The sequence below is a fragment of the Vanessa tameamea genome, chromosome 5, assembly GCF_037043105.1.
Source record: "Vanessa tameamea isolate UH-Manoa-2023 chromosome 5, ilVanTame1 primary haplotype, whole genome shotgun sequence".
Lineage (NCBI taxonomy): Eukaryota > Metazoa > Arthropoda > Insecta > Lepidoptera > Nymphalidae > Vanessa > Vanessa tameamea.
This window is the reverse complement of record NC_087313.1, coordinates 9,612,251-9,635,866: the sequence shown is the minus strand read 5'-3', so window position 1 is coordinate 9,635,866 and position 23,616 is coordinate 9,612,251. Positions and strand designations below refer to the sequence as shown.

Sequence of the window (23,616 nt, the reverse complement as noted above, 5' to 3'; positions counted from 1 at the left end):
CGGTGTCCGTACATGCATAGGAACAGGTGTACAGAGGAGGGCGAAAGGCCTTGCGGTCAACCCAGATGAGTCGCAGCCAAGTGCAGGCTCCCATTACGGAATCACCATCTCAGTATGTCTGTACAGTTATCCGCATAGCGACTGCGGTCGCTCATGTAGGTCGGGCACTTGAACGTGAAATTAAATTTATCGTTTGTGAGAATTCCACGCTTAATTGCGACGTTTTGAGATATCGTATGCTTTGTTATTAGGGAACACGAAATTACTTTCTTCATTTGTCGAGACTCGAGAACAATTAGCTTATTGCGTTTTAAACTACAAACGCAATTACCTTTAGCTCTTCATTCATTTTAATGATTTGTTTAATTACCGAAATTAGTTCAACGGTACTTTGATGACTTCAATATAATAAGATCTATTCTCTTTTTTCTTCTTTTATTTGAAAAATACATACTAATGGTTTTAAACTGTACGTTTTGTTATTAGGACCATTGTTACGTACGACATTGTCAAATAATCTATAAAAAAAAAACTTTCATTCATTTCTGTTGCAAGTTTTGGATCTGAATAAAACGTCTTTGATCCGTTTATGGTCCTTGATGTATCTGCTGCCAATATTTGCAGCACAATTTCCTCAATGTTCTCAGCAGACTGATTAATATTTATAGCACGTCAACTTATACATAAGACCGCATTCCCATAGGCATCGAAGAGCTTAGGGGGTTCGACCCCATCCGTCATTCGTACCTACTATTGTAATCCATTTTTACTATTGATTTTTGGAACCCCTGTTGCAGCAGCAGCTTTAAAAATAATTGTTCGAGACCATGTAGGTTTGCATATCCGACTTTTTTTCTTTATATCGATGTACAAAGCTTCTAAGTATGCTTGTGTTTCAAGGTCAAACAAATGTATACTTATTTTTTAAATTTGAATTGTGTCCGTAAGTGTGTTAAACTAATACCCGTTTTTTTAAATACATAATATTTTAATATAATTATCTGATTAGTAATGAATGAAAAATAATAGAATATGATAAACTTTACATTTGTTTTTTAAACTAGTAAAAAGTTTTGATTTGTTACGTAAACCTTATCACAAATATAATCTTACATTCAAATAAACGTTACAAATATATCTTATCAAAAGTTTGCATAGTCAGTCACAGCCCAGATTGCAAATATTTTAACTAAGTTTTATCTCAACAGAAATATTAAAATTATTTTAAATTTTTTTATAGTAAAATATTTCAATAATTAAATGTTTTTGAATATTGAATAAATTATATATTATTTCCGTGTATCACACCCGAAAGAAAGGTTTCAAGGATGTTAACCGGTCCCGTTGTTGTATCAAAAAAGAACAGTGTCATTTTGCGAATCGTACGTCACAGATAATAAACATTTTATTTTTGTTCTTTTAATTTTAAACAGCTAGTAATTTTATACCAAACTTTCATTATTTTTAAGATAAATTATATAAAGGGTCTTAATATTATAATTATCATAATTAATATGAAACATTTTTAATTTACAAATATTATGCCCACACACGTTACGACTTTAAAAAAGTTAAAAAAAAAATATATAATTTTATAACTATGTAATTTAATCTATTATTCAATGTAATTTTAACTTGTTCCAATATCAATTATCAAACTGAGATAACGCAACGTTTTTTATTTGCTTTCTAGAAAAATTAAAATGAACGATTATTAAAAATATTTAAACGTTCGATTTAGGCGCCATGCCGCGAGGGGCATGCAGCTATTACCGACTTACGTGATGGCATTGATAATAACTATACATCGAATCGAACCTTCATCGGTGTTAAATGGATTTATAGTATGTCGTCGTCTTGAATAATAACATATTTGCGCGCCAAATGCATTTGTAACAGATTATATTAACATAAACGTCACTGAGAAAATAAAACAGTAGATATACATGTTTACCAAGATAAAAATATTTTTTTAATATTAAATTACACAATATGTACAAAATATCGGTGTTGCTTATTTATTAAACGATTCACTTGCCTACGTAAACAGGTTTCGAAAATATTATTTTCGTGTTTTCGTGTTTTCCTGTACTTTTGTGTTTTCCTGTCACAGGAAATAGTGGGTACCTATAATTTACTCAGTATGTTTAGACCGATAAAAAAAGGTTTATCTTCGTTACTAATTAAACAAACTAACATTTATAATTACAATAAGCATAAATGAAAGTCATTATTTATATTACCCTAAACGAGATTATGAAAATAATATTACATTAGTAAAGAATATTTCATGAATGTTTACTATTATACAGTTGCCTATCCAGCTAAAGCGAAGGAATTGATATATTATGTAAATAACTCACCACACTGCTTCGTTACTGTTCAGCGGATATAAAAAACAAACAATATATTTGTATCTACTAAAGAAACGAGTAAAGTACAAACCGACGTTGCAACCGACTATCTCTAGTTACGATCCGAGTGCTTTACCACCTGAACCATGTTGGCAGTAATAACTAGGCCTTATCTTGTTTGAAATACAATTTAGTTTCTTAATTAGCAACTTAGTATGAACATAAATCAAAGCGCTTAAAACGCTTAAAGTATGTTGATTTAAAAAATTCATTTTTTCAACGAAGGATTTTAGTATACAGTTGTACTAAAATCCTTCGTTGGGTCGTTTGGTTAAATTGAATATATTCTACTTATATTTGTTCTTTATTGATCAATAATTAATATTACTAAGGCGATTGGAGCATAAGGGACATAATATCTTAGTTCCCATGATAGTTGGCGCATTGGCCAAGTACGTCGGTTAAAATTTCTTACGACGCTAATTTCTATGAGCAGTGGTGATCGCTCACCATCAGGTGGCCGATTTACTCGCCCGCCTACCACGTTATATATAATTTTATCTATGATTTGTATTTTTCTAAAATGTTAGTGTAATAGTAATAATATCTCACAACCAATCTCAAAGTCAAACATATGCCGTACATGTGTTTCGTATGTGCACTTTTTCACAGTCTAGTGGAACAACTCTCACATAATCAAAGAGAGACACAATATATATACCGTCGTTGCGCCTGCAAAACTCGCTATGTGTTTTTTTCTTATTTTTAGATTTTTAGAAAAAACACGTAGCGACTTTTGCAGGCGCATCGACGCTATATCGGCTTTACATACTGCCTGAGAAAATATCACTGCCAAAGCTCTAATTCCAAACTTTTCGACTCGACAGATACTTGTCAAAAAACTCAATAACTTATATCTATATGTAGATCTGATCCGTAATTTGAATCAAAGACAACGGGATCAGCATCCTGATAAGCTAGTTACTAGACCAACGAGTCAGCCGGTGTCGTAAGGAGTTACATTGATATTGTTGAAACAATGCTCAAATCATTACAAACACAGCCTTGTTGATTTTTCCATTGATCCCACGAGTGTGGCGAAGTGCTAACCAAGGGTCGTGTGAACTTATATTATAGAAAGAACTAGTTTTAAAAACATTTTTCTGTCTTCTAACAAGCAACACTGAAGTATGATCGTGTGTATAAAAATAAAAAGTAACAAATTGTGTAGATAATAATAAACTTACTTGAAATGTTACATATTTATGTTATTTATTGAAATGGATTACAAACATTTGCAGATTTCACACGGTTTAAATGGATACTATTAAACTAATCCGGTTCCACTTACGTATTCACGTATTTATCGAGACTTCACACGAAACGTGGGCGGCGTAATATCGACGCGTCCGCTACATGATGATGGGAACCGCAGACTTCCCGAAACATGCCGAGAATTCCGCGATATATAACCTAAGTGGGATCGGACTATTTGATAATACTGTTACGAATGCTCAGAACTCGTATGGTAAATTAAATTATGATTAATGAGCATCTTTTTGATATTTTACACAATGTCAATGTTATGTACAGCATCTCTTGTAATCGGATAGAAAATATTTTCTGACGAGTCTTGTGCAGAAAGTTTAAAATATTTCTGCAGATTCAGTGCAAATTGAACGGCAAAATTGTATCTACGAAGAATTCTATTTATTAATATTATAAAGCTGGAAAATTTACACGCCTGACCGAACCGAACCGAACCGAACCGACCGTATGTACGTTACTAAACAAAAACAGAATCACATTTAAAGAAAAAGGAATAAATTGCACGTTTAATGATTAAGTCTATGATAAAGATGCGTCGATGGTACCCTGTCAGCTTTACGCAAATTATTCGTATCCAAAATGAGTACAGCGTCAGTTTATCCCTTAGTTAGTATAGGCAATTACTGACAGAACAAAAAATCTTAATGATTAATATATTTGTTGTGTTAGAAAAAATATATATGAAGAAGCTAGAAGAGGGTAAAAGCGCCCCGAGAAGTGCATTGCCTGGGGCTCCGTCATGGTTAATCCGGCCCTGAGCTTGTATGTATGTATATATATATAGCGACTGTAGAATCAAAATTTAATTCACCGGATTTAGATAATATTTTATCTAAAGTACGTTTGACCAAAAAGTATTATATATTTTTATTTTATCTGCGGCTAATTATTAATTATATAAACCACGTAATTAACACACACTAAGCCAACTTAAACAAAGATGTGAAATAAATTTTAATGATGAACGCCCTTGGTAATTGCAAACTAGTACAGTAAGTTCATTACGTCAATTACACTGTATCAATATCACACAGGGTTATCAACAAATTTTTTTTAAACATTACAATCATAGAAAAAACTAAATCTAATAATTAATTTATGACGTATGCATATGTATCGTAACCAAGAATGGACTTCAAAGTTTCGATGGATTGGCATTGACACAAACATTCATTTATAGCGAAGAAAATAATAAAATTACATAATTATGTCTTGACACAATAACCTATTTGCACGTATTTATTTAACTATAGATAAAAATTCAAAACACTAACGTGCCTAGAGTATATATACCTACAATTTTTGAATAATATTATTGAATTATTATGAAAATCATTAAACGAACAAATACGTGCGCTTCTAAAGAGTAAATCCCCATCCAAAAGAACTTAACTAGGTGTGGATTATTGATCTAACAGCTAGAACCCACAGCGTACCCTAAATGCGTTATAGACGGCTATAGCGACGTCTAGTCGACACCCCACCTGCTGGTGACTGCTAATAATAATTAGAAACAGGTACACGTTTATGTATAAACAAACTCGATTCAATATTCAAGCTACAGAACTTTGAAACGTAATATGAGAAGCATCATTTATATATATATTTTTTTTGTTTTATTACATCATCTCATAAACAATATTCAACTTTTAGCATAAGTAATTTAAAAAGAATTTTAATTTTTTTATTTTACATTTATTTATACTCTAATGTAATTTATAAGTTTTTAAAAAAAGTTTATTAAAAAGTTTGTATACGATACGACTATGTATTATTTCCAAATTAGATTCTAAGTAATAAAAATCGTCCAGTCGACGTTGCAGATTATTGAATTAATAGTAAAAAAATATCAAATATTAAATTGAGAATCGACATTAAAACGAGGCGGAAATAATTGTTAAATAACGAAACTTTAAACAAGCTATATAAAACAGATTAATCTATAACGAGTGAGAATCAACAACACCCGATTAAAAGAACAACAGTCATCTCACATAGAGCCAAAAGCGAAATAAATAGTTAAATCATATTTGAACTAAGCTGCGAGTGGTAACATTTTGGCGCACTTTTAGGATTCGTTTTTTTTTTTTAAATAACTACATTTTCTTCTCGTTTTTAATTTATTTAATCTTGTAAAATTTCCACTGAGGAAATTTGGAATTGTACGTATATACATTAATTATACATTTTTAATAAGTACAACATATATTGATATAAGGAACCGATTGCAACAAAATATATATAAATAGTAATAATAAAAGAAATTTGGTAAATAATAAAAATATACTGATAAACTGAACATAACAGTTTTAGTAGGTAGTCAAAAATCCTACAACTAGAGACATATTAGGTATATAAATGTATTATCCAGCGATAAAAAAAACATTTGTTGGCAATTATCCAACGATTGTGGCGCCAAATATTTAAACAGGAAAAGCAATCGAACTTTTTAATGTACAATAAAACGATTACTAACGCAATACGCGTAAAGACATTGTTAACTGTATGATGAATTAACATAAAATATAATAAAATAATATTTCGTGTCTGGATTCAATAATTATATTATAACTGGCTAATACGCAACGTGTGTTACAATGTCACTTTAAATAAATATATGAGTAATTATTCGATTCTCGTACGTCGATAGTACTCTATACACAAATACACGTACCACAACATACAAGTCGCAATCAGGTAAATGTGTAAGGATCTCGTACGGAACAAACTAAGAAACATTGTTATTGATAATAATTATATAAATAAGAATGAATTTTGCATGTTTGTCCTATATGTGTTCCTAAATCATTCATCCGATTGTGACGAAACTTTGGCAAGTTCTGAATAAATCCGAGAATTTTTCTAGTTAAAAAAAAACAGGGAATTTTCTTTGTTTTATGAAAACTCATACCCTTAATTCTACCTTTGCAAATCCGGAACGGGTAGCTCGTAATTATAATAATGACTAACGCTCGCTAGTCGCTGTAATTAAATAACCATTGAAGTATATATTATAACTATTGTAATTCAACGTTCGCTGAGGGTGGCGATTATAATCCAAAACACTGCATTTAATATCAATAGTTTATTTTATTTTTTTTAAATTACAACATACAAAATCACTGCACATTAGTAACATAACCAGATCACTTATTTGAATATAATCTTAAAACACTTATACACTAATTAACTAATAATATCGCGATTTGGCATGTAGTAATTGCGTCAAAGCTAGCGTTTGCTTCGAGCAGCATAACGGCGAACTGTATCAAGCTATCTTGGAGGCCCCTTTTTATACCATTTCTGTTAATTGTAAAATGTGGGTACCTCGTATTTTCTTACACTGTTTCCAATACATTAAATCTTAGCAAAACATCTTTAAATTGTTCTAATCAATGTAATTATGACAATTAGCAATGATGCGATTTATGACGATATTAAATTATAAGAGTAATTGCGTCAAATCACATAAAGAAGAATTCGCTTTACGACGCGAACGTTTTAAACGTTAACGCATAAATAAACGTTTGAAACTAAGTGGCAGGTTAGTTAATATCTTTAGGAAACAAATTTTAATTGGTAGATCACCTCACTCATAAAACCAAAGGAGTCTAGTTCGACTGGCATTATTTATTTCACGCTTTATAATAACTACACTTCGAACTAATAATCGAATACGTACTTCAAACTATCGTATCGATAGGGGATTGCAAGTTAGATCCATTTTAATGTTAATATAATATAATTATATTAAATTTATTTAATATAATTATATTAAAATTGAGTTAAACTGACAATGGAGTCAGGAGGGTGGGTAGAGTAACTTACTGGTAACGATACTATAAAAACCGGTTTATATAGTATCCTCTTCATGACTTAGAGTTTTTTTAATTAGATTTACACGAATTCGTAAAAACATGTTTCTGAATTGAACTACGATGCCGTGACTTTCATATATCGTGACCTGAAAACCCAAAGACACCTTGCTCCCTTTTATGGCTGACCCACGATTTATAAAAGCATTTGACGGTTTTATGGCCATATCAAGCCTACAATCAACTAAGCGCTTTAAAATGAACGATTTACGCGAAATTAGTTTCTATTGATACAGAAAATATTTAAATATGTATCTTATAACTACATGGACCTATATATTTAGTTAAGTTCTTATTCATTACGAACTACAAGTTTGTAACATAAAATTCCTAATACGTAAAATAACTGGTTCACATCCGTTAATTTTAAAGATATAAATATATACTTATAAGTCTAAGAATTATTCGATAATTGCTTTAAGTCCGAACGACTTAACGACATAATTCCTTAATTAAAGAGTACTAAATAATCGCTAAAGATTTTAATATAAACATTAATTTACCTTCGCAGTAATTTCCTGTCTATCATTGGAGTCTTAATGTTTGTTTCTTCGTAAACGTCTCTTAATATTTTTAAGGTTATTTTTTCTTATTTATAAGGAAAAATAATTAAAATCAGGGATGTTAAATACAAAGTCATATAAGTTATATTTAGTTCTATTCATTCTAACTAATACTGTACATGTAATGGTTATTTGATTGTTTGTTACGCCTTTCGTCTTAACTCCACGACCACGTATACAAGGACGTGCGTAAAAGACTATCTTTTGGGTAAGCCGCGGGCGGAAATTAGTTAAATTTGTTTAATGCATTTTACAAATAATATTACAAATAAATATAAATTGATCTCTTTTACATTGTACGATAATATATCGATTTAACCGCATCGATAACACAATGTAATAATGCTATCCAATGACCAACATTTTATCCAACATTGGTGGGCCTTAAGTAACTAATCAGATAGATTTGTAGGCGTAGTTAGTGTTGGCGATGTTCAAGCGACCTAAAACAGGCGTAAATGTCGTTCGACACGCGAACCATTCGCTTGGGACTGACAACATTATATTGATTAAAATAAAATTGATTATTTTTCAGTCACGACAATTCATTCCGCTAAACTAGTTAGTAGTTTATATTTGAGAACAATTTAAATATTTTGTTGTATCATGGTTGGTTTACATTCTACAGGCGAATACTAAAGCTGAAACAGCAATGTACTCTACTGTGTTTCGGTTTGAAGTCTGTCCGTCAGACAGTGTAATTTTATCGAACCATTTTGATTATGATGTCCTCACTGACCGGTTTTGGTCACGATCATTTTCAAGGTCACTGGTAGTCAATTGCGCGCGACTTTTGATAGTAACCAAGTGGGCCAAAACAGAAAGCATTAGTGCTATTATCCAATGGCAGGTTCAATCCTTCCATCAAGTTTAAACTCTTCCAACTTCTAAACCACTACTACTAAGAATTTATCGATAGCAAAATCCCATTTTTTTATATATGCTTGTCTTGCGTTTTGAATGTAGCACTTCGGGATCTGAAACCTTAAAAGTAAGCTTCTTACTACACCAACGAGGTTGTCGATGATTATGAGTACGATAGACATAGCAATCCCTTAACACTTCTGATTCTACTTAAAAAACCCCTTACCAAAAGATATTTATCACTCCCATTGTATTTCCAATAATGCTTGCATCAGTTTTTTAAACCTTCATTTTTGATTACAGATGGATGGCTCCAGTGAGTCTTGCTATTCACGCGCCCGGGGCCGATATGGGCCCTACTGTGAACAGCATCAGATACTTGCGCGATTGTCTCGGTAACGAACTCATCAAGCAATACGTTACGTTCCACGTTTTCTTCTCCCATAAAAATTTACCCAGTTCGGTGAGTAATTATAATGCTATCTTAAGATATAGTTGTAATAATAGACAGAATAATTTAACCAAGTTATGTATGAGTTTAAACAACAAAATTGGAATTTTTAACCGTCTGACTGGACAGTCAGCTTACATACATTAACAGCCTGTAAATATCCCACTGTTAGGCTAAGGCCTCCGCTCCCTTTGAGGAGAAGGTTTGGAGCACATTGCAACACGCAGCTCCAATGCGGGTTGGTGGATACACATGTTGTGGAATTTCGTTGAAACTAGACACATGTAGGTTTCCTTCACCGCCGAGAACGAGATGAATTATAAACACAAATTAAGCACATGAAAATTTAGTGGTGCTTGCCTGTTTGCCGGTTTGAACCCGCAATCATCGGTTAAGATGCACGCATTCTAACCACTGGGCCATTTCGGCTCACGCAGACACTACTTGATCAAATTCACTAAAGCTCGGTTTGGTTATATCCTTGTTAACTCGCTATATGTGGGAAAAAATTATGCCAGAATTTTAAGAACTTTCAGAGCATACGTTGTTTTTTTAACTACATGACAATATTTTAAATTGCAGCTACAGCATTTTAGCGTAATAGATAGGCGGTCTGGCAAATGGGCCACTTCACGTTAAGTGGTCACCACTGCCCATAGACATTGGCGCAGTTAGAAATATTGACCATTCCTTACATCGCCAATGCATCACCTACCTTGGGAACTAAGATGTTATGACCCTTGCCTGTAGTTACACTGGGTCACTCACCCTTCAAACAATTCAACAATACCAAGTTTTGTTGCTTGGTGGCACTTGGTAACCTGATTATGATTATGCACAAAGCCCTACCACCTATTAGACCACCAAGCATGTCTCTAATATATTTTAGTTTAAAATAATAGACGAATTAGTTTTAGTTAGACTAAATAGGTAGTAGTAGTTTACTTTATCAACATACTATTATGACAGCAGAACACAGTCGAAGTGAAAAGAAAAATTTATTGATACTTCAAAAACAGGCGGCTTTAAATATATATATAACAATGTATATGTATTAATATACATTGTTATATATAAATATATAACAATGTATATTAATAAAATTCATACATTTCGTTGCATGCTTGTGGAAGCAATTTTAATTCGTTATTTTAGTTAATAACCTGTTTTGCTCGTTCTTTATCAAGCTAAGCTATAATTACTTATAATAATCGATTAGCAGTAAGATTATTTAAAATATAGCATAAAATTTTTGATAAACAGTTTAAAATATAACTTATTTACATTGATTTCCATAGAAAATTCTAATAAATATGAACTTACGCGCTATCGAGACACAACATGGAGTTGCTAAATTACGGAATATATTAATTTAACTCATAGTCGGTACCCAGTAAATTACAAAGGATAGAAGGAGGAGGCATATACTGAACGGACTTCAATTTTATTTTACTCCAATTTTATGTCAAAATAAATCGCAATAACACAGACACGATCAATCAACAAATTAAAAAACACATGCTAAAATATTATGTATGTTCGGATACCTTGAAATAAGGTTGAGGTCACAGATTTAGAGTAGCCTAGATACCGATGTTCATCTTATATTATGAAAACCGACATTTTAATGTTGTTTACACCTTTAATGACGTATCATTTTGTATGTTACCCAACAGATATTAATTTTAAGTGCTTAGTGATATGTTGATGGTCTAACTTTTCCAATAAATAAATAAATAAAAAATAAATAAAACCGAACGTGTCATCATCATATTTTATACACACGATAAAGTCACCCAAGCCATACTTGCAAATCACAAAATGATTTTAATAAAACAATGACACGATTTACTCTTCTAGAAGAGTTTGTATAACTGCTCAATTACAGGAACAGAAACTAAAGTAGTAGCGCGTCAAGTATGTGCACAGTCAAAATTTCGAGCATGCTTGGTCGGACAGCTTGTGGTATCCAGCCTGCTTTAAATCAGTAGTTGAGATTAAGTTATCTTGATCGATTCTGACTAGGACTTTTCTAAACGGCATAGTCAACTGCATAGAAAATATAGTGCATAAGTGTGTATATATTTAGACCCTAAAAAGACAGAAAACTTACTTAATTGGTGGTAGGGCTGTGTGCAAGCCTGTCTGGGTAGGTACCACCAAACTCATCAGATATTCTACCGCCGGACAACAACACTTAGTATTGTCGTGTTCCGGTTTGAAGGGTGACTACAGGCACAAGGGACATAACATCTTAACTCTCAAGGTCTCAATTTTTATTATTTCTTACATGTGGTGATAATAGCTTGCCGTTAGCTGGTCCATTTGTCCGACCACCTACCTACTACATAAAAATATCAATATATTTTTTTACATTAACTAGCCACTAGTTTAACGAGACAAACGTATTCGTTGTAACAACCTTATGAGGCTGTATCAACTATTGCTACTTCCAACGCAACACAATGAAAACGATTATAACGAACAATGGGTATTTTATCGAAATAAAATGTATTTAGTTTTATTTAATTAAGTATGCAACATAATTAACAACCAACTTAAGGAAAATAATTGAGGTACAAATTTAAATTTATAAATAATGTTCAATCTTATTTATTGATATGCAAATTTTTATTTTATCTTGTTTTCGCGCTATACAAATGTTATAAATATTAACAAATTAGTGCTCAAGGCGACAATGTAGCTAATGAATGAAATATTTACCAAGCATCTTCAATATCAGATTTTTCATTTACATATATAAAATAATCAATACATCATAAAATGTTGTTTTTGATTCTTATCAGTTGATAATTGTTGGAGTGTCAATGTTAATGACAATGACAACGCATTCAAGTGGCTTATGCAATTTATCGATTATATAATCAAAGATAGACTTTTTACACTCTAATCGTCTCTCAGAACAAACATTTTGCGATAAATTCGGATGGAAATTTTCCACATATGTATCCACGCGCATTGGAGCAGCGTGGTGGAATAACCTGACTCCTCAAAAAGGAGAGGAGGTCTTAGCCAAACTGTAGGACATTTCTTACTTTTACTTGTAAAATATCTAATCTCTATATTGTTTTTCCTCATTGCAGATACCAAACCCTGACAGCTTCCTCCAAACTCCGTACAACTGCACAGCGAAGCCGCCTTACGACGTCAACGCTAACTCGACGTATATGAAGGCAAAAAGCCTCTTGTATCCAGTGAATGTTGCTCGTAACATCGCTAGAGAGGCTGCAGTCACTCATTTTATACTGCCTTCCGATATAGAGCTATATCCTAGTCCTAATTTAGTACCCAGGTTCCTAAACATGATTGCCAGAAACGCTAAACCATTAAGCACTTCCACTAGGCCTAGAGTCTTCCCAATAAGCATATTTGAAGTCGGTGCCAAAGCACAAGTAAGTTCGCTCTTTCTTCTGCTTTTTTTTTCTTTAATTATAATTTTTTTTCTTAAAATACTATTTTTTGTATAATTTGGTTCGTTTCTTCTTCAATTTGTTTACTACTAATGATTCCCTAAATTATGGTATTTTAAAGAATAATACGTTTATTATATATTCTTCAATTAAGTTGCTAATTAAAATCCTTAAATTCCAGGTGCCTTCGACGAAAAACGAGCTGCAAGGGATGTTAACAAACAAGACCGCGATACCGTTTCATAAATTCGTCTGCCCCAACTGTCACAATATACCCCAGGGGCAGCAATGGATGACCGCACCGGAAACTAATCGTAAGTACCCCACAACTAATATAAACAGAAGATCGAAATTTTGATTTATTCTATATTTTATTTTTATGATAAATTCGAAGCCAAATTAAATTATGTTCAAGCCTTATATTCCAATAAGCACGAAAATAATGGGTTAAAATATAACTCTGATAAATAGATATTAAATTAATATGTTCGCCGTTTTATTTTAATTTTTTCGCTAAAGTAACGGTTCATCACGATTTCAAATAAGTAATTGCTTTTAAAACGGTCGCGACTTAACGTACATGCGAATAGTTGACACGGTTGTGTAGCAATGTGTCATAAAATTCGGTCATTTTTCCATACAATGTGAATCGGGGTCGATCTCGTTTTCGTGTGACTAATTACGTTGCATCGGCAATTAATCTCGTGTTGTCGGTCGTGAGTTATTTATGCCGTAAAGAGCATGGCGTGGTCGTATGGGGCATTCTAATTGCGTATTATGGTTCAATGACCGCGTCTTACGCGCTGGACGGCCCCATTCTTACGCCAATTTGCAAAAAAGCAAACTTTCATAAGCTACTGCTAATATTACATAAAATATTATTTGATGCAATCGATGACCTTTTAATGGCAAATATTTCTCTTTTTTTAAATAAACGAGCATTATGAAACGACTCTCTACAGTATTTTTTTTTTAAATATATAAATTATAAGGGGTAAGGTGAGGTATTATGTAGCAAATTATAATTGCATAAAAAAGTTATGAGGTATTTACATACACCCAAAACAGTAAGCTTGTTTTTTTTTTTTGTAGAAATGGACGTATTCCATGTCGGCAAACGGCGCGGGAAGTTCGTGCACTGGGAACCAATCTTCATTGGAACACACCAAGATCCTTACTACGATGAACGACTTAGTTGGGAAGGGAAAAAAGATAAAATGACACAGGTAATATTATCACAAAGAAATAAAAATATATATGCGATGCACCCCACTAGAATTTAATTGACAATAATCATCCAATACATATGTATAATATGATTTCTCACATTGTTTTCCTTTACTGATAAAAAAGCATTCAGCACGCACACAAAACACAAAGCACGCTGATATTTATAAAAATATAAAAAAATCCTTTGTTCCATATTTAAATACTTTATTGTAAAACTAAAGCCAAAAAAATATATAAAACTTTATAAACACTAACCATTTTAATTTTACAGGGTTACATTCTCTGCGTCAAAGATTACGACTTTATGATATTGAACAATGCTTTCCTAATACACAAACCCGGCATAAAACACTACGTGAAGAACGAGAAGAGAGACAAAATCGCTGGTAAACAATCGTTATTCATAAAGTCTGTTATAATGCCACAACTCAAAACTCTTTTCGGAACGCGAAATGGCTGTGCATTGTAATATGACATTCAAATGTTAAACGACCCAATTAAAAATCAAGACGTGCGTTCACAACATCTCTATACTAGGGTGTGTTTATCCGCCTGAATTTTCTAGAACTTTACTGATTGTGTCGACTCGGAACGAAACATATCAAACTATTATTTGTATTTAAAATAAATTTAGACATAACTCAGTAACTCTTGAATCCGTGTCACTATGACTTGTAAAGCTAGTAACACAGTGCCTGTAAGTTTATATTACTAAATTTGTATTTTGTATCTGTGTATTCGTATTAGTAGAACGCTATACCGATTTCAAAATAATATATAAACCGAATTTCCTAGACTGTTCTTCCTACACGAGGCCTATTTGAAATTTGTGTGAAAGATGAAAAATTAAATAATGTAAGTTAAATGCTGTATATATTTTGTATTAAGTCGCTTTATAATTGATTTGGTGCAAGTAAAGAATGCACTTGACTATCATATTTAAGTGCTTTCTCTACGAACACTAGTTTATCTTACATATTATTTAAAATGATTTTAATCTCTTTGATTTTCTACTTATACTTATTCCTTAGCTTGATTATAGAAATTAATAATATAAAAATAATTTCTAACATTGTTAATTTTAAGTGACTTTTATTTTTTAACATTTACAAATCCGTTTCAATTGACGTTTCAACGTATGAACGATTCCTGAAATGCATTTTATCTTAAACGATATTTAATTATTAGTTACTATTAGATACATAAATAACCATTTTTATAATATAAGTCACTGTATAAGCTTGCAACGTGGTTCCAAATATGTAAATCCATGTAAGTCAACATTTAATGTATACTGTTGTTCGGCTATGCCTGATAATAAAATGTAGACAATAGGCGACTTTGATATGTCTATTCGAAGTTTATATACAGCCTAATATTGTTGTAATGTTTTATTAAGACTACGGGCCTTACGGTACTGGTGATAATTATAATTTATAGTGATAAAACTCACCACGTTCGAAATATATGATTAAGTTTTAGTTTTAGATTAGTTAATTAAACTCCAGTTAGACTAATGTGCAGAATTACTAGTTTACAAAAAAATCTTAAGATAAATCGAGTGGTCCAAATCGCAAAAGATATCCAGCAGTTATGCTTTGAATATGCGATTAAAATTAATATCTAGTAAAATAACAACTACTGACGAATTGCTATGTTCGTGTATCTCTACAGTTCGCATTGACAGTTCTGACACAAGATTTCTTAAAAAAAATACGTTTAGGAAATAAAATTATGATGACGTCACATTTATGTAAAATAAATTTAAAATTTAAAAAAAAACCTGTTCATATTGATTAAATTTAGTTTCGGCTAATGTGATAGATGTATTAATTAAATTAGTACTTGTGTCATCTTTAGTGTATGTTTTCGTGCGCGGTTTAGTCGACTTATTTAATTAAGGCAATGATTTATCTCAATTACTGCTAAGGTGTATGTGCTATCCGTGACTATACTGTATACTGTATTCTATATAGCTTTTATTAGGGGTTTGGTTTTGGTTAACGCATGTGGTGAGTTTTCACTTGAAAGGCTAATTCGCCTTATAGATTAAGTGCAATAACCTATATACAGTCTCAATGTGATCATTTATTAAAATGTATTTATCGACATGTACTAGTTATGTAACTTATGGGTCTAAGAATTTTACCTTGTATGCGAATTTTTTTTTTCATAAAAATCTACAGGTAACATATAATTGGAAATAAATAATTTGAAATTAGTTTGCATTTTTTAATAACCGTTTAATATTTAAGCAAAAGCATATCTGCTTTCAGTCCAATCGTTAGAATGTAGATGGAGAAAAATGTGAACAATGAATCTAACGCATAGAATTCCATGAAGCCCAGTCTTTAAAGTATTTTTCTTTCATTTTTAATGTGTCGCAATTGTGATCATCTTGACGAAAAATATGTTACTGGAGATTGAACCAACTGCTTTTTTTTTTTATTTACATTATTATCCACTCCAAGGTTCAAACCACACTGAATAATGACACTAATATCCTTAATGGATTAATTTAGCTTCTAGAAAATCCGATTTGTCTATTTATTGTGAAAAAAAGTTGTCACAAAAAATTATAAGCCTAAGACATCTAAAAGACATCTTTAGCTGTGTAAATGAATAAATAATATGCCATATAGAAACAGATCATTTACATTTAAAATTGTTATTCCTTTACTTCTAGACCTAGTGGAAGGAAAATAATGACTGTCTGGTGGTCGACTGGAATCTTTGAATCTAGCAAATTCATCATACGTTGGAATTCTACTTATTTGAGTTGTGTCCTCTTCGTCTTTTTGCGATATTGATTTTTCTGTTTCATTTATGTTTTTATCATTTAATGTTTTTGATTCTTGTTCATTTGTTTCGAGTTTATCTTCACCAGTTTTGTCATCATCATTTTTAGCTTCATAATGTATCTTATTACTATTTTCATTAATCAGCTTCAAAACTTCAAACGGTTTCTTGAGTTGATGATTTTCACAAACTGACTCATCAGCTACAAAATTTATTATGTTATATAAATATATTCTCGTGCTATGTACAGCCCGATTTCTCGGTATCATTGATATAATATGTGAATTGCGGTAAAATATAACAAAGATAACGAAAATAAATATTTGATCTTTTGACATATTTTGTCAATGCGTTACGGCGTTTTTGTCATAGACGCTAAAATGCGCTCTATTAATTAATATTTATGGTTTATACCATAGATAGTTAAAACATAAAGAAGATTGACCGATCTGAAATACATATATAACAGTAGCAATGTCTCAAACTAATTAAGGAATTACTAATAGTCCTAAATAATGAAAAAAAAATGTGGGTAAATCCCACATCATTAAATCAAAATACACGTAAATGTTCCTAAATTTTGTTTATTCAACTAGAAAATTTAAATTCCATAAGCTATATTTAAAGTAAAGCTACCGCCATTTCTAAATGTATATTCAACATAGTCGATCCAACAAGAAACTTATAAAACAATGCAATTGTGGCAAGTAAATCGAAACTTATAACAAAGGAATCAACAGATACGAAATCCCAAATTACGCTAACATTCCAGACAGTACAGATCTTGAATACAGATGAGATAGCGGCTCGGTAGAGATAAGGAAGTTGATCTGCACGTTACGTGAGCCGCATTCGCCCAGGAGATACGGTTTTACCCATAAACGCTATATTTATTAGTTACCGTTTTTTCGACTATGATACTAATCACGCATTAAATTCTAAGCACGGTATGAATAATGAAATGTCTTCATCGTTTTTTTTTTTAAAAGTTCAAAGAGTTAAGAAACGCTTTAGTTGAATAAAACCTTCAAAAAATTTAAATCTAGTTTAGTTAAATCAAAACAATTGTTTTTTTTTTTGTATTACTTTAAATTTTTTATGTTAATCAACTAAAAGACTATGGAGTGGTTGCTGTTGATAGTTAATTAAAATTGAAAATGCGTCTACATTTAAGCCCTTATTCGCCTGAGGAGTTTAAATGCAATAGAACAAATTTTCAAGATAAAAGTCGCTATTAGCTGACACTCCACTGCCGAAAAAAATAAGTCGGTAAAATTTTACTGAATATCGTTTTATAATTAAGTATGTAAGATTATCTTACGATAGTACGACAAAATTATTTGAAATTCGATTTTTTTTTGTCGACCTTTTCTATCTGCACGGGTTACTGCAATACCAGCCTTGAATTTTGTCAATCGGTCAGAATCTAACTCGGGTAAATAAACCGAGCTTGTGCGTCGACAGTCTTGACCTCTCCACGTTGGAATGCCGTGGGAGTCACCCTAACTATTACGACAAAGGATAAATAATTACTGACTCTTATTATATTACATTGAGCAGAAAAATGAATATAAGAAATGTTTGAGATTTACACGCCAATTATCTGGTTATGCAGTTTGGCAACGTATTTTTTGTATAAAATGAGCAACTTTTCATTAAAAAAGTTGATTAAATTAACAGTGGATCCGTCATACTTTTTTTCAAGGTTATACCCTCGTATATTTATCTGAAGTAGTCCTCGGTAAGTCTATCAAATAAAAAAGCACGATTTGAATATATCCACCATATTCACCCGACCAAGCACTCGGTGATCTTGATCTATTTTTCAACTTACCTAACCTCGTCATCCACCGGCAGCGCTCACCTATTATGTAATAATATAAGATTTTGAGCATTACATTACAGTAGCCGCACTGACTGACAAACATTCGCCTGTAAACTGTAAACCTTCGAGTCAATTCTTTATACAATGTCGGTCGAAGCAGTCATATCGAGAGCGGTTATATTGAATAGATTATGTTATTTATATTAAAAAGTGCAAAACAAACGATATTGGTGTCCCACCTTTTTTTTTACTTTTTAGAAAACAACAATAAACCAAACATTAGAATTTAATTATTTATGAAAATGTCTTCATTGGGGTGTAAAAAACGAATACCCTGAGGTTTGGGTTTAAAAAAAAGATGCGAACTATAGTTTGCCCGCTATAATGCTCAGTTCTTTTCACTACCCGAAACTGATCCGTTACAATACAGTCGAATGCTCTCGTTGTGGGACCGCCCTTAAGCTGGATGTTTCTGACGAAGAACAGTAATTAAAAAAAAACAGGTAAAATCCGATTTGCTTTATGATTCACCTAGGACTTTTTTATTACGCAAATGAAATTACATAGCTCTCGAAAGGAGAGTCCAGGTTATGAACAGGGAATAACAATATAAACAAATAATGACCTAGCATATATTTTGTAAATAAGTTATTTTAGTAGAAAGTGAAGACAACCAGAACCCCTATAACATCAAACCTCTGTAGAATTATATTCTTCTACTAATTCACTCTACAAAACGCTCGTTGCTTCGTCCGCTAGTAAGAGGGGTTCGTCGAGAAGTTTTTGAGCTTATACCAAAACGCTGCACCAGTGCGTGTAATAAGTAAAAGATTTTGTATACATATGTAATTGTATTTAAGCCGACGACGAAGTCCATGCAAATCGAAGATTTTAAAGGTAAGTACTTAATGTTATGAAATCAAATTTTTGGATATTCTAGTATAATGTTATTACTAGAAATATGTTAAACTGGTTAAAAAGTAATCATTTGTCTATGAGAGCTTCTATGATTATAAAGATAAATTAATACGCATTGAATTATTTATATAAAATAGGTTTGCCAACTGTCAAAATTAAAATATCCTTTATTCAAGTAGGCTTATAAAGGCACTTTGATCCTGGTGTTACAGTGCTAAATAAAAAAAAAACCAAGACCAAAGACGAACTCGCCAGATAATCCTCTCTCGATACAGGCGACCGCGATAATTTACGCATAAAATATTAAAATATGTCAGCTGGATTTAATACTTTTACTATACCTACATTTTTTAAATCATTTTGTAAAAAACAGCTCGCAACAAGTTTTTAGTCATAGCCGTTCAGTAGAAGTGATGTCCTGGTAGGAACACGTTGTGTTCATAATGAAGGCTATCAATGTGTCATTTTACTGTATTTTCTTATTTGGTAAGTATCATTCATTGCATTATTAGGACGCTGTGAACCTGTTTTTACAATTTCAAGCTGATTACCTTATAGTTGTGATGATTGATTTTTAAAAGTTTTGATGATATTTAAAAGTTTACAAGATACCTTGAAGTGACGGTCATAATTCTGATATTATTTTTACATTTTCCTGTTGCTTATTCACTGATATCAAAGTTGAATATGTCGAAACGTATTTATCTTAAAACACGTTGAAATAAATCATGTTAAGTCATGTATAGTTATAATTTTTTTATAAATTGTTAAAGATGAATGAATGAACGATACGCCTTTTTATTTTTTTTAAATAGTATCAAATAAAGTCTCCTTTTGAGCATAATCGGTTTTGATGTACTTATTAATCGTATAATAATAAAATTATTAGACCGACCCCAAAAATGGACACAATTCAGCTGATATGATGATGATAATTATATTATATCTATGCGAAACTGTTTTAAAATTAATTTGATAAAATTCGACGCAAAGCCAGGATCAATAGCTAGTTTGAATTTAATTTAAACAGATTTCCCAGTAAAAAAACAATAAGCATGAATCATATTTCAGGACAAGGGAAAGGTCAATACATTCATATAATTCTATCACTGCGAAAATAATTAATAAATATCCATAACCAATATTACACTACGTTGTCCTTGAGGTATTTACTAAATTATAATATATATACAATTTTATGATTGTTTGCATTACAGCATTCGTGCAGGCTCAAAATTTCAACTTAACTTCATCTCCAAACACTAAGGTTATTATTTTTATCAAAGAATGGATAAGAGAAACAAAAGAATTGAATGAACTTAATTTGCCCCCTTTAATTTCCTTTGGGGATAAAGATTTCAGTAATTTGAGTGAAGTTTACGAAAAAGTTATAAAGTCTATATTTGATAGCAATAATGAATATCAAGAAGGTCATACTTTGACTAATAAGAATTCTGAGGAAGAAAATAATTATAAAGTAAATATCAAAGAAAATGTTACTATATCTGATAGAACTGACACAGATAAGTTAAACAATCAAACTATCAAAAGCGAAACAAGCCAAAGGACATGTACAGAAAAAAATGAACGATATCCGATTCCAGATAGCTGTGATAGTTACCTTGAATGCAAAGTAAGTTTCGAAAGAACGTCATGATAATACATCAATATTTGGCAAATTTTTTTATAAAATAAGAAAGTCAAGTAAGGAAGTTTAAAGTTAATAAATTAATAACTGACTTGTTTGGTTTAACTGATTGATAGGTATCTGATGTTCCAATCTCTCAAGATGAAACAACCCTGTAAAGGTAAATTCCCCTTCGTGTTAAATTGTCGGCTTGCGTTATCAAACATATCCTAATTTGTATTTTTTTGTCGTCTTAACTCGTCATCATCCCACGAAAACAATTTATTATTTTCATTTACGCACGAGCGTTGCTTTCTCATAGTGAAACACGCCGATAATGACTATTATTAAGGTTGGTGAGGCGCGCCTTCTTCTTCTTGTGCATAGATCTATGTATTCTAATGTATTTTTGTTTGTGCATTGTTTTAAAACGATTTTTGCACAGGTAAAAATAATATTTATTTATTGTTCATTTTCGAAAATAATCTCTTTCTCTTTAAATAAAATCCAATACAATTTCTTAAAGTATTTCTTCAAACCTATGATTGTTTAAATGGAATTAAAACGAAGTTTTCCGAGGTGGTTAACCGCTTAGATTAGAGACTCAATAAAACAATGTTAAAAAGTAGTTAAAACAGTCATAAATAATTTCCACAAAGTACACTTCCACAAATACCAAGTTAATTTGCATGCATAGCCAGACCTAAGCCTTGTAATGAATGAAAGGAAATAAAAGAAAATATAATTCAATTATGCTTCATTATTAATATTATATTTGTCATATATTTTTGTATAAACGAAGTTTTGTGTATTTACAATACATCATTTAATTCTAAAACACGCAAGGTTCCGTTCCATTGTAATAAAAATATTAAACGCAAATTATTAAATTACAATAGTTTACTTCAAAAATGTTGACAGAATGGCATAGCAGAGAAAAAGCAATGTCCAGATGGATTGCGCTATAAACACAACATAACATCAAATCCACCTTGTGTATATCCGGCTGATGTCCAATGTAATCCAGGCTCCACATTACGTGAGTAAACATATACATCCCGTTCCTTTTTTAATGTATTAAATTTCGACCATTTCTTTTTTAATTTTCTCTTTCTAATCTCGGACGTGTTGACCACGCGAATTTGGTGTATCTTTTCAATATTTAGAGTTTGGTAATTTTATCTCGTTTTTTTTTACCAGGCAACATTACAATCTATATTTCAAAATTACAAATTACAATTTTGCTTGTCTTGCAGTTTCCTATATTTTAATGGTATGATAATGCTGATCAAATCTAGAAATTTACAGAACCACCAAATCCGACGGAATATTGTCCTAATCAAAATGGATACTTCAAGACCGTAGACCGCTATAACTGTAGCAGTTATAGAATATGTGTAAATGGCGTCGGTTATGAGTACAAGTGTCCTGACGGTCTCGCTTTCAGTTCCTCAACTTATCGATGCGATTGGCCTGACACAGTGCCTCAATGTGACGCAGAGGGTACGTACGAGTATATCATGTTATCCTATCTTGTTTACAGGTACTTTTAAATATTCCACTGCTGGTTGAGCCTATTCTCTCTTTAATACAGCATAAAAACAAATAAAAGAACGTCAACTTGATAATATCATATTAAGAAACCTTATGGTACCGATATATTGCTGAAATATCTATCTATATTCAATATGTTCCTATGTTATAAAGCCAATTATAATATAAAATCTCTCTTTTTCTTATTAATTCAACGCCAGAAATGCCGTATTTTATATTACCACTAGAAAATGGTACCTTGCGAATGTCAAAAAAATACGTTATTTTCACTTTGTTTAAATTTACAGGATTATTTAATTTTCGATGTCCTAAGCAGCATCACAGCTCAACGAATTTGAATACTCCAAGAAGCTACAGGTAAATTTAATATAGGTAAATATTATGTGAGGTATAGAGTAGGATCTGTTATAAATATATGTCATTTTTTCAGATCTGATAGGAGTTGCACCACATACTACACTTGTATAAACGGTAGACCTCGACGTTTCGAATGTAATGAATTATTTGGTTTCGACGAATCCAATCAAACCTGCGTTCCGGCCTTTAAGGTATCAGAATGTTCGGAATCTCAGAGAAGATTAGCCCTCCTAAATATCAAGCAAAATGTAAATGGCGAATACGTTGTACGCGATATTATTGATGATGATAATTATTTTGACAGCAGAGCGGCGCCTATTAATTTCTTTCCAAGATTGAAAAGACCTGAAATTATTTATTAACATAATAAGGATGCAGAATATGTTAATCCAAAAACATAAAATGAAATACCTTTTTAAAATAAAGTAATTGAGATTTA

At 31.6% G+C, this 23,616-nt stretch overlaps 2 protein-coding genes across 2 annotated transcripts in view; both read left to right on the top strand.

Annotated features, from left to right (window-relative positions):
- The window catches only part of LOC113392272 (beta-1,4-glucuronyltransferase 1), a 57,327-nt gene extending 41,009 nt beyond the window's left edge, over positions 1–16,318 (top strand). The window contains exons 3-7 of the mRNA XM_026628620.2: positions 9,289–9,448; positions 12,541–12,849; positions 13,049–13,181; positions 13,960–14,093; positions 14,369–16,318. Coding sequence (XP_026484405.2) covers positions 9,289–9,448; positions 12,541–12,849; positions 13,049–13,181; positions 13,960–14,093; positions 14,369–14,566 — 934 coding nt within the window. The 3' untranslated portion in view covers positions 14,567–16,318. The remainder of the gene's footprint in view (positions 1–9,288; positions 9,449–12,540; positions 12,850–13,048; positions 13,182–13,959; positions 14,094–14,368) is intronic.
- A 3,698-nt stretch (positions 16,319–20,016) lies between these two features.
- LOC113392279 (protein obstructor-E-like) lies at positions 20,017–23,616 on the top strand. Its single transcript, XM_026628628.2, has 6 exons — positions 20,017–20,125; positions 20,857–21,272; positions 22,188–22,305; positions 22,575–22,769; positions 23,108–23,177; positions 23,251–23,616. The coding sequence occupies exons 1-6, from the start codon at positions 20,083–20,085 to the stop codon at positions 23,537–23,539; spliced, it is 1,131 nt and encodes a 376-aa protein (XP_026484413.2). The 5' UTR covers positions 20,017–20,082; the 3' UTR covers positions 23,540–23,616.

Excerpts from the sequence above, each read along its gene's own strand:
- LOC113392279 (XM_026628628.2), top strand. The coding sequence starts at position 20,083 with ATGAAGGCTATCAATGTGTCATTTTACTGTATTTTCTTATTTG. Across the intron at positions 22,770-23,107 it reads GCCTCAATGTGACGCAGAGG|GATTATTTAATTTTCGATGT; the intron begins GTACGTACGAGT and ends TTAAATTTACAG. Across the intron at positions 23,178-23,250 it reads AATACTCCAAGAAGCTACAG|ATCTGATAGGAGTTGCACCA; the intron begins GTAAATTTAATA and ends TCATTTTTTCAG.